Here is a 10,666-nt window from a genome sequence, read left to right as displayed (position 1 = left end):
TAACAATAATTATCACCACCCAGCCTCGACCAGGGGCATCTCCACCACATAATCAGATCATCATCTATCTGCTGTAATTAGGCTCGGCGGCGCGTTCACAAAGCGCCTCCGGGTCCCACACAGGTCCTACATATAGTGTTATACAGGATGAGCCAGTAATTAAGACACGCAGGGTGTTTAGTGTCTGACAGGTCGGGACTGATGTTCAACACATTTGTTAATTAGGGGAAATTAATGAGTCAGAACATGGGGTTCGCCTCCGCCTGGTGGCTTGATGGGAAAGCGCACAGTCAGCTGTGATGTCAGTAAATCAGCTTTAGACCGACAGGACGCACAGAAAACAACAAGGCCCGTGGTGTGAGACTTCAGGGTTTCTTTCCATTTGCTGATCCAACGGGGAGGACGTGGGGATTCGTTTCTGTGATTTGTAACAATACAAATTAACCGAAATACACGCTGACTCAGTGTGAGGAATACAGACACGCTCACCGACGCCACGTGTGTAATGTGAAATGAAGAAAGAGATAAATGAACAGATAGATAAATAAATTAATAAATATATTCGATACTTTCATTTTTCAGTATCTTAATCACCTCATCAGGCTAAATTGCGCTGTGAAAAAAAAGCGCCTACGTCAGAGCAGCAGTCAGAAATGAATGTTTGTATCATTTGTTTTAAAAAGTTTGAACCCCCCCCCCCCCCCCCCCCACACACACACACACACACACACACACAGGGTGAAACAACGCGCGCTGTTACAAGCTCTCTGAATTCAAACGTGTGCAGTCATATATACATATGTATGAGTGTGTGTGTGTGTGTGTGTGTATATATATATATATATATACATATATAGGAAGAGGATGATATAGATGTATGAGAATGTTTATGACAATCAATATTTTCATAGATTATTATATGTCACGCTTATATATTCCAGTTATATTAAAGTTACCGTGGTACAGTAAGTGAACTTGTGCTGATACTATTTACAATATATAACCACCACTAATAATAATAATAATAATAATAATGATAATAATAATAACACTGATAATAATAATACTGATAATAATAATAATAATAATAATAATAATAATAATAATAATAATACTGATAATAATAACAACAATAATAATAATAATAATAATAATACTGATAATACTGATAATAATAATAATAATAACACTGATAATAATAATAATAATACTGATAATAATAATAATAACACTGATAATAATAATAATAATAATAATAATGGTGGGGGTATTGCAGCGCTTACAGAGTCCTACTGTACTGTTGTATGACAAAGAACATCCAAACAGTTGAGTTTACTTTACTTTTCTAAACTTGGCGTTGAGTTTAAACAGTCCCACGTCGGACAATAACGCCTGTTGATTGTGAATGCGCACACTAAGGGATGGGGGGAGGAGGGTGTGTGTGTGTGTGTGTGTGTGAGAGAGCGAGAGAGAGGTGGGTGGAGGAAGAGGTGATGGTGGGTGGGTGGGGTGACACCCTTTGCAACAAACCTGCCCACTGTAACAAAGCAACAGGGCACTCACACACACACACACACACACACACACACACACACACACACACACACTCACGCTGGCGGCCGTGATGCTGCGCTCTTTGGGGAGACATGGCTCCACTTGTGGCTGGTGGGCGGCTGCTGTCTGTGGATGCACATCAGGCTGCTCACTTTGTCAATGACTCTTATATCAGGCTGCTGTTCCACATGATGGTGGGAGACTTTTTTTAGACGAACAACCTGCTACTTCTGGAGGTTAAAAATGTAGTTTCCTAAATAGTTCATGGATAAATACAGTCGAAGTTTTCTGGAACGGAAACAAAAAGCCATATTTTGGATAAATCGTAAAGGCGGGTATTTTTTCGATGAACCAAGGACATGACCAGGTATTAAACGACCTCCTGATTTAGCAGAACTTTTTTTTTTTTTTTTTTTTTTACATTTCCTTTCACAAGCCCACACCTTCTGCTGTATCGTGTATTTCAAACAAGAATGATATAATATTGATATTATTAATCATATTCCCCCTGCAGGATCCCCACCATGGATTTTACGCTGGAGGGCTCTACCCAGGCCACTCTAAGAGCTCTGCTGCTGGCATGTGTGACTCTGCTGTTCTCCCTCCACCTGCTGGGGTGGCTCCGGCAGCGGTCGGTCCGCTGCCCGCCCGGTCCGCTCGCCTGGCCGGTCATCGGAAACGCTGCGCAACTTGGCAAAACACCGCACTTGTACTTTACGCGCATGGCGAAGAAATACGGCAAGGTGTTTCAGATTAAACTCGGCTGTCGGACCGTGGTGGTGCTGAACGGGGACTCCATCAAACAGGCGCTGGTCAAGCAGGGACCCGAATTTGCGGGCAGACCGGACTTCACCTCCTTCCAGTACGTCTCCAACGGGGACAGCCTCGCGTTTGGCACCACCAGCGACTGGTGGAAGATGCACCGCAAAGTGGCCCAGTCCACTGTGCGCATGTTCTCCACCGGCAACCCGCAGACTAAAAAGACATTTGAGCACCACGTCCTTTGCGAGTTCAAAGAGCTGCTGCAGCTGTTCGTGGGGAAAACGAAGGCGCACCAATATTTCCAGCCCATGACATACCTGGTGGTGTCCACAGCCAACATAATGAGCGCCGTGTGCTTTGGGAAGAGGTACTCCTACGACGACGAGGAATTTCAGAAGGTGGTGGGCAGGAACGACCAGTTCACCCGAACAGTGGGAGCAGGGAGCATAGTGGACGTGATGCCCTGGCTCCAATACTTCCCAAACCCCATCAAAACTATATTTGACAACTTCAAGAAGCTCAACCTGGAGTTTAACACATTTATCCGTGATAAAGTTGTGGAGCACAGAAAAACAATCCAGTCGAGCATCATCAGGGATATGACAGACGCTTTTATAGTGACAATGGACCAACTGAGAGACAAAGGGCTTTCATCTGGGAAGGACTATGTGGCCCCCACTGTGGGGGACATATTTGGAGCAAGTCAAGACACACTGTCAACGGCACTGCAGTGGATCATCCTCATACTTGTCAAGTAAGCAACTTTTCCTCTGATTTCCTAGAGATCATTTTAAGGTTCTGACCTTTGATGGGCACGAACAACAGACAGCATAAATTATGAGGGGATATAACGTCAGAATATGAATCAGACTTCATCCTGCTGCTAAACCTGTGAAGATTTGAGGACATTCAGCAGTATCTGTGTTGTGTAACAGCCAAGTGGGGGAGCCCAGGAGCAGGCAGGCAGCATAACATTCAGAGCTGAAGGTGCTCACCAGTGAAAGTGAATGGAGTGCCTAGTCAGCATTAAGCAAAATCTTTGGCAGATTTCACAGGAGTTCATTTTCTAATCTTGTTTGATTGTTTAATCCATTCAGTGCTCAGCGCCTCAATAGGCAGGCTGGTGTCACACATACAACGCCTTCAGCCGGTATTCGTTGTAGAAAGAAATAATAATTTTACTTTTGTAGTCCTTTTTTCTGTTACAGTGAAAAGTGCTCTAATGGCTTAGCGGTGGTGCATCATATCTTCACATATAGTGACACTATAGTGTCTTTGGTTACATAAACTCACTCAATGTCAGGCGCAGCATTCTACAGAGACAGTGGCTCACTTATTTTATCATTAAATAAAGTGAAACGCCAATGAGTGGTCACCTAAAACGTAGGTCTTATCTGTGAATGTAGGTATCCTGAGATGCAGGTACGTCTCCAGCAGGAGGTGGACAAAGTGGTGGACCGCAGCCGGCTCCCCTCCATGGAGGACCAGCTGCAGCTGCCTTACGTCATGGCCTTCATCTACGAGGTTATGCGCTACACGAGCTTCGTGCCGCTCACCATCCCCCACTCCACCATCACGGACACCTCCATCATGGGCTACAACATCCCAAAGAACACAGTTGTCTTCATCAACCAGTGGTCCATCAACCACGACCCGGATATGTGGTCCCATCCAGGGACCTTTGACCCCGAGCGTTTCCTGGATCCGAATGGAGCGCTGAACAAGGACCTAACCAGCAACGTGCTCATCTTCTCTCTGGGCAAGCGGCGGTGCATCGGAGAGGACCTGTCCAAGCTGCAGCTGTTCCTCTTCACCACCCTGATTGCCCACCAGTGCCACATCACGGCGGATCCAGCCAGGCCGCCCATAATGGACTACAGCTATGGTCTGACTCTGAAACCTATTGCCTACTCAATAGCAATGTCTCTGCGTGAAGACATGAGGCTGCTGAACAAGGTTACAAGGCACTCCCTCAGTGAGGAGGGCAAGGCAGAGCCCCCATCAGACTCTTAAGCAAAAAAAAAAAACCACAATTAGAACCGAAATAACCATTAAATGAAGGCTGAAACATAAAAAAGACTTTTAAACTATAACTCATGTTTGTGGGTTGAAAATTATATTTATAAGCTGAAATCTCAGGCTAAATTCTCATCACTTATCGGTGACTTATTTCTATGTATTATAGTGCCAGGAGGGAGCAGATGTTGCGTAGTGCACGCACGCCACATCACACCCAACCAGCAGCTCACCTGGGAAGACTCATGTCTCTCCCAACATCAAACACAGTCAGACACACCGCTTAGCAATCAGCATCTCCTTTTGATTCACGGAGGTGCAGGACGGCAGTCAGCTGCACATCACAGGAGCTCAGCCTCAGCCAGACGTCAGTGCAGGAGGCGCTATGTGGTTACAGGAGTGTTGAACAGCTGCTCTAACACACCCTTGTGATTTCACTCGGATTGACGTTGCTGCAAGAATTCACTGAAAAGTAGAAACCATCAAGCTTACAGAGGCATCGCAGCGCTGTTGTTCTCTCCATTAACATTTTTGCTGTCAGATAAAAAGCAACTTTGGCCACCACTTCTATTCATTTTCATGAATGTTTGTCTGCAATATCTTCTCAAAACACACAGAAATATGTGATAAACAATCAAAACTGGAGTTACTAGACTTTTCTGTGCCATCTCTGGTCAGACTCCTGACCGATGCTAAAATTCTGCATGAACAGGCGAATAAGCTCATGGAGTGCATCAGCCCTTAAGGCTAATGCCTACTAAACTAACATGTTCAGTACTATTGTGTAGTTTGTGATTTGTAGTGTAAAAAATGTAGTTACTCAGGAAGAAGGCCGATGAAACGCCAAATACTATTTTAATTAGAATGCTTTTAAAAGTAATCTAATATATTCTGAAACCTACTGTAGATGCTGTTTGAGAGGAGTGTTGGAGTGTGAGAGTGTTACTTAGTCATTTATGTGTGTTTTTTTTCTGTTACTCACAAAAGTCGTGTCTGAGTGTGAGTGCTGTCGAATGCTGCTCTATGGAAAAACCTTTGACCCCCGTCATTTAATTTCCATGCTCATGATGCCAGTAAACAAATAATTATAATATTTCATTTACAGAAATATATTCATGTTTAAATTTAGGGATGGGGCACGGGGTGGGGGGTGGGGGGGTATGTACATATATTTTTTGTAGACTCATCTAATTGCCGTCTCAGCATGGGAGACTAATGCACTGATTGTAAAGTGTTAGATTTGAGTGTTTGTTGGCTTCCTGCTGTATCAATAATATAATTTAGATTCATCTTTCAAAATAGCAGGTGACTTGAAGCAAGACACAACAGACCTGGTATAAAGTACATGTCTAGGAAATCTCAGTTTTTCCATGGCTGAAGCCCAGCGACACAACAACCCTGACTTACAGCTTTCTTTCCACAGTAAACAAAAAACTAAAATGTTAACGTCCACAAGCTGATTTTGTCATAGTTTATATGGAAAGAACTGAGGAGTGAGCCCGCAGTTGAAATTACACTTTGTGGAAGGGATGTTGTACAATCCTGCATGGCATCCATCGCGTACGGTGCTGCAGAGAGCGGCGCACAAGAGGACAATAAAAAGGCATTTATCAGTAATTGCTTTTGTCACCAAATGAAATATAAAACAAACTTTAATTTACCTAAAGCTGACCCGTTCTTAATAGCTGATACCTAGTACAGTCAACATGATCAAGAAATACCTCAAATCCAAACATTTACAGTGTCCTGACCTCTTATGCTTCTTATGTACTTCACTGGTTAGATGAGTGAATTACTGCTCACTGTAGCAATGCACCACTTAAAGCTTTTGACTACACGTACTGTAACTGCAGTTGTGATGTTGCTCCGCTGAGTATTTCTTCAATCCGCTTGCCTGCAAGATGTTTTTGAATAACATAATAAAGACATTTTAACTATTATTTTGGTTGTCACTGATGTAGCTGTCTGTCTTAAACAGGTTAAAGGTGAAAAAATGAACACATTTAAACATTTAGTTGACACATTTATAGTTCCTAAAAAGAGAAAGTTTAAAATATAGCCACAAAGGCTGAAGTTTGTTTCAACTGTGTTTTGACACCAACGTGCCTCCGTACTTGACGCTGATCAGGCAGAGCTGATTAACACATTTTATACAGTCTCGCTGTGAACTCTTTAAAAAAAAAAAAAAAACGCAATGAACTTGTGGCACTTTGCCAGGTCAGGTGGGAACAAAAGGGAAGTGTTTGGGAGATCCCTTTCCCTGCACAGTGTTTTATCTCGCCCTGCCAGAACACCCTGTACTTGCAGCCAGCCAGTCAACTTCTCAGAGTGCGTGACAAATTCTGATAAAACAACGCTAGATGATTACTGATACGGCTCTCTCCGTGCTCCGCTCTCCCTCTTTTTCACAGGTACAAAATTAAACCTGAAGAGTAAATAGTGCCAGTGAGCTCATGTGTGGCAACAGTCCAAGCATAATCTTTATGAATCGGAAGGAAAAGTTTGCTTTTGCACGTCTCTGCTGAAACAGAGTTGAACTGAGCTGACATCAAACACAAATGAGCTAAAAAAGGACGGAGACGCTGAGAGTGTCACGGTTAATATGCCCGACTCAGTGGGATAATGATGAGTTATAATAGCAGACGATATCAGCCTTCAGGGGTTATTGCCTTTGTTGTGTTTCCCTCCTTGCATTACAGGAAGCTGCAGAAGGAAGCAAATATCACTAATGTTCAGTCCAACCACAGAACTGTGCAAATTATGGAAATGAAACACAAAGAATAAGAGTATTTGAGGCGCCCGCTGATAGAAAATGAAACTGACGGGAGAAATGTGCAGGTGCCTTGTATGAGTTTGGCAGACACGCATCATAAGAAGGGCTGTGGTGGAATGAGCCCGCTGAGGACGATGAAATATCACATGAAGTAGTGGTAAGACACATCCTATGTCATTACAGCTTAGACCTGTCAAGGCTGCATTAACAAGATTAGTGTGAATCTCTCTATTTAAGCTTGTATCCAGCATTGGCGGAGGATAAAACACGCACACAGGCAGCACACACACACACACACACACACACACACACAAGCCGCCGACTGTAAGTTGTGTAACTTAGACACAGCCGAGCTTAGACTGTGAACAGAGGGATATATGGAGATCTGAGTAAATGTTAGCAAGACTGTACAGACGTGACGCTCACAGAGAAGGTCACTGGCTGCTGAGACTGCCTGATAGGAGGGCAGGAATGAAGGAACAATAGCTGTGAAACGTCAGCGCAGCACTGCAGTCAACATTATCTGAGCTGAATCTGAAGCAGCATCAAGGACAGGTCCAGGTTCAGCCGAGGCCGGGACAGCCCTGCCTGAAGGGGACGAGTTCAGGTGACGACCAGAGTAGAATAATGAAGTATTGATTACCCTCTTGCATCTACTGGTAAGTCGGAGAAATTTTAGCAAAGCAAACAGCTGTCCCATGGCCTCAGAGGGGTCCAGGTTCAAGGTAATTTGATATGTTCCTTTATTTTTGTTCTAATACTGTATGCAAAAAAAGCATTAAAGATCCCATATTCAGCTTATTTTAAAGTTCATAGTTGTATTTGGGGGAGGATGGTCTTTAGTTTGGCGGTCTATAGACACACCGGGGACATATTTAACATACTTCTGTTAGAGAGACATTGAAAAGTGCATTTTGCAGAATATGAGACCTTTAAGAAAGCGCATACTGAAATGAAAGGCTACAGGTGACTACTGCATACACACATACTGCTCTTGTGGACTATACTATCAAACACACGGCGCACAGCAAGTGGTTGAAACTGGTGGGTCAGAAGTTCTTTTAGAAGGTTAAAGGAACACTTAGACATTTAAGGAAAAATATTTATTGGCTTTCTGGGAAAGAGCGATACCACTCTGATATCTTTCCATTAAATATAAGACTTACGGAGCCCCTTACATCCAAAAGGTGACATTGTTTTTATCTTGTGCAAACAAATTAGTTATTTTGTGGGTACAATTATAATTTCCATAAATTCCTGTGCGTCTCTATGTAGTGTGGACCCTTTCATGTGGCATTAACATGTGAGAAGCATTTTAAAGTTGCTGTTGAAGTGGGGCTCATTTGGTGTTTAGACACAGCAGCGAATGAGAAGAAGATATTAGTCAGTGCAAGATCAGTATCCATATTTACATGGAGACGCATGTTTGTAGTAAATTAGTTTGTGCACACAAGGTGATGAATTTAAAAATTAACATATCTTGCTTTAGTATGTAGAAAAAAACCAAAGTGTAAAAATTATTCTCCAGATTTCCCAGCCAACAGACCAACCAATTAAATATAAAGCGTTAACTAGTGAGCTTTAGAGGTGCTGATGGGCTCTTCACATTTGTTAAGTTAGCTGTTCCCCCATTTTCAGTCTTAGGGTTAAAAACACATGTCTTCAGTCTAGGAGACACCAAGCAGCCTTAAAATAGACATGAGTGCAAGAAAAGTGGAGATGCTCATGACCGATCTGTATGACTGAGTCCTGTATTTTAAGCCAACATGTCCCGATATCAAGATCAGACACACAGGGAAGTAATATATGATGCCTGCGTACGAACCTCAAAAGGGTCCTTCATTTCTTGGAAAAAAACCCCAACTCTGCAGCTGTATCAGCTGAGGCTTTTAAATAAAGTGTATGGGAGGCCAATAAAATCCTTCAAGGACTTTGGTCATGACTGCATAAACAAACATCTGCGCTCATTTGGGAGCCACCGAGTGTTTCTGCGATGGAAAGAAAATGCTGAAACATGACTAGACTGGTGGGAAGTTGGCCTGAATCTGATCCAGTAACAAATTCTCAGTTGTCCTGGCACAAGCTGTGCAGTCTGAGGAAGTGGGAAGCGAAGTCTTAAAACTCTACAGCCATCGATAGTCATGGAGGAGCCTGCTTGCTACTTCTTTAGCTGTTTTTGGATTAAGATCAATGCAGTTTATGATCAAACAAACATTTTAACAATAAATTAGAGATGACATAACTTATCATAAAAGGCAAACTGCATTAAAACAAGCAGGCACACAAACAAGCTCATGTAATTAAACAAGAAATGACAAGAAACAAATTGTAACAGGATTGCACAGATTTAATTATAGACACCAGTACCATTTATCATTCAGTGCACACTGCCTATGATACAGTATAATCTCTATGTAGTGTATCAGATTTGATATAACCTTAACGAATATGGGATTCACTTTGGCATTTGAAAGAAATCAAATACATTCGTAATGCTGGTACAAAAGTCTGTAAAGTGACATAAAATCTATTTTTGCAATTCAGGTAGAGTTAACAAGATATAATTACATTAAATCAAATGAATCACAGTCTAAATCCAAAGGCTCTCACAAAACAAATCTCTAGAGTAAACAAAACAAACGCCTTAAGGTTTCATATAATAAATGTGTCACACTTAGCGTAGAAACATTATCAAGTGTAAAATCATTAGGAATGCATGAGACAATAATAAAATGAAACATTTAAACGTGACTTCATTCTGATCAGATCAGTTTCAGTGAATGGCATTATATGACTTGGAAGGCAATCGTATACACCATCACGGTGTGCCAAAGCAACGGGTCCGCACCTTCTGCTATATTCATTATGGTTCTACTGGAGAACCAGCGGTCCAGCCTTTTGGTTACACACAGAATACAGGTGACAAAAAAACCACAACCTGCTCGCCAGTGACTTCATTTACATGCACACCAGTTACATCATTATTTAAACAACTTCACCAAACTATGTCATTTGTTCTTCGGTGCACTGATGAGGCCTGATCCTCATCCTCTGTCACTATATGTATGGAAAACTGTAGCCCGCGTAGACTTATACAGGGTGTTTTTCACATTTATTGAAACCTGAGGAAATCCTTAATTGAACCTTAACAGGGATAATTAGGTGTATATGTGCAGTGTAACAGGAGCCTTTTCTAAACTTTAAAGCCTTTTTTAGCTCAGCACACCAAGCTGGAGTGGTGCACTAGGGGTGCCTCTCCACTTTCTTTGACAATGGAAAAGTGAATAATAAAACAGATGTATCGATAAAACTGACTTGAAATTACACAGATTTAAAAAGAATAAGCAAGAGCCCTAAATTATAAGGCAGTCACAGCACCATGTAAATGTTCAGACACGACACCTATAGGATAACTCCTATATCTTTAAACCTAGGCCTCATTTTTAGATATTTTTTTAGTTCATTCAAAATGACCTGTAGGTACAAAAGTGTTGGAACTGGCCCAGGAGGTCGCTTCTGAAGGCAGTCAACGGCTGTGATGTAATCCTATGAGGCAACCTT

The 10,666-nt window shown here is 42.2% G+C and overlaps 1 protein-coding gene across 1 annotated transcript; it reads left to right on the top strand.

Annotated features, from left to right (window-relative positions):
• Positions 1-2,074: 2,074 nt before the first annotated feature.
• Positions 2,075-4,329, top strand: cyp1b1 (cytochrome P450, family 1, subfamily B, polypeptide 1). The gene is made up of 2 exons (XM_070840798.1): positions 2,075-3,070; positions 3,723-4,329. The coding sequence occupies exons 1-2, from the start codon at positions 2,079-2,081 to the stop codon at positions 4,327-4,329; spliced, it is 1,599 nt and encodes a 532-aa protein (XP_070696899.1). The 5' UTR covers positions 2,075-2,078.
• The last annotated feature ends 6,337 nt before the right edge of the window (positions 4,330-10,666 follow it).

Source organism: Pempheris klunzingeri, chromosome 12, assembly GCF_042242105.1.
Source record: "Pempheris klunzingeri isolate RE-2024b chromosome 12, fPemKlu1.hap1, whole genome shotgun sequence".
NCBI lineage: Eukaryota > Metazoa > Chordata > Actinopteri > Acropomatiformes > Pempheridae > Pempheris > Pempheris klunzingeri.
The sequence above is the reverse complement of the archived record's forward strand: the minus strand, read 5'-3'. Positions and strand labels throughout refer to the sequence as shown.

What these genes read in the sequence shown, in the direction of transcription:
- cyp1b1 (XM_070840798.1), top strand. Translation starts at nt 2,079, where the DNA reads ATGGATTTTACGCTGGAGGGCTCTACCCAGGCCACTCTAAGAGCTCTG. An exon ending in ATCATCCTCATACTTGTCAA is followed by an intron (nt 3,071 to 3,722) that starts GTAAGCAACTTT and finishes CTGTGAATGTAG; the next exon opens with GTATCCTGAGATGCAGGTAC.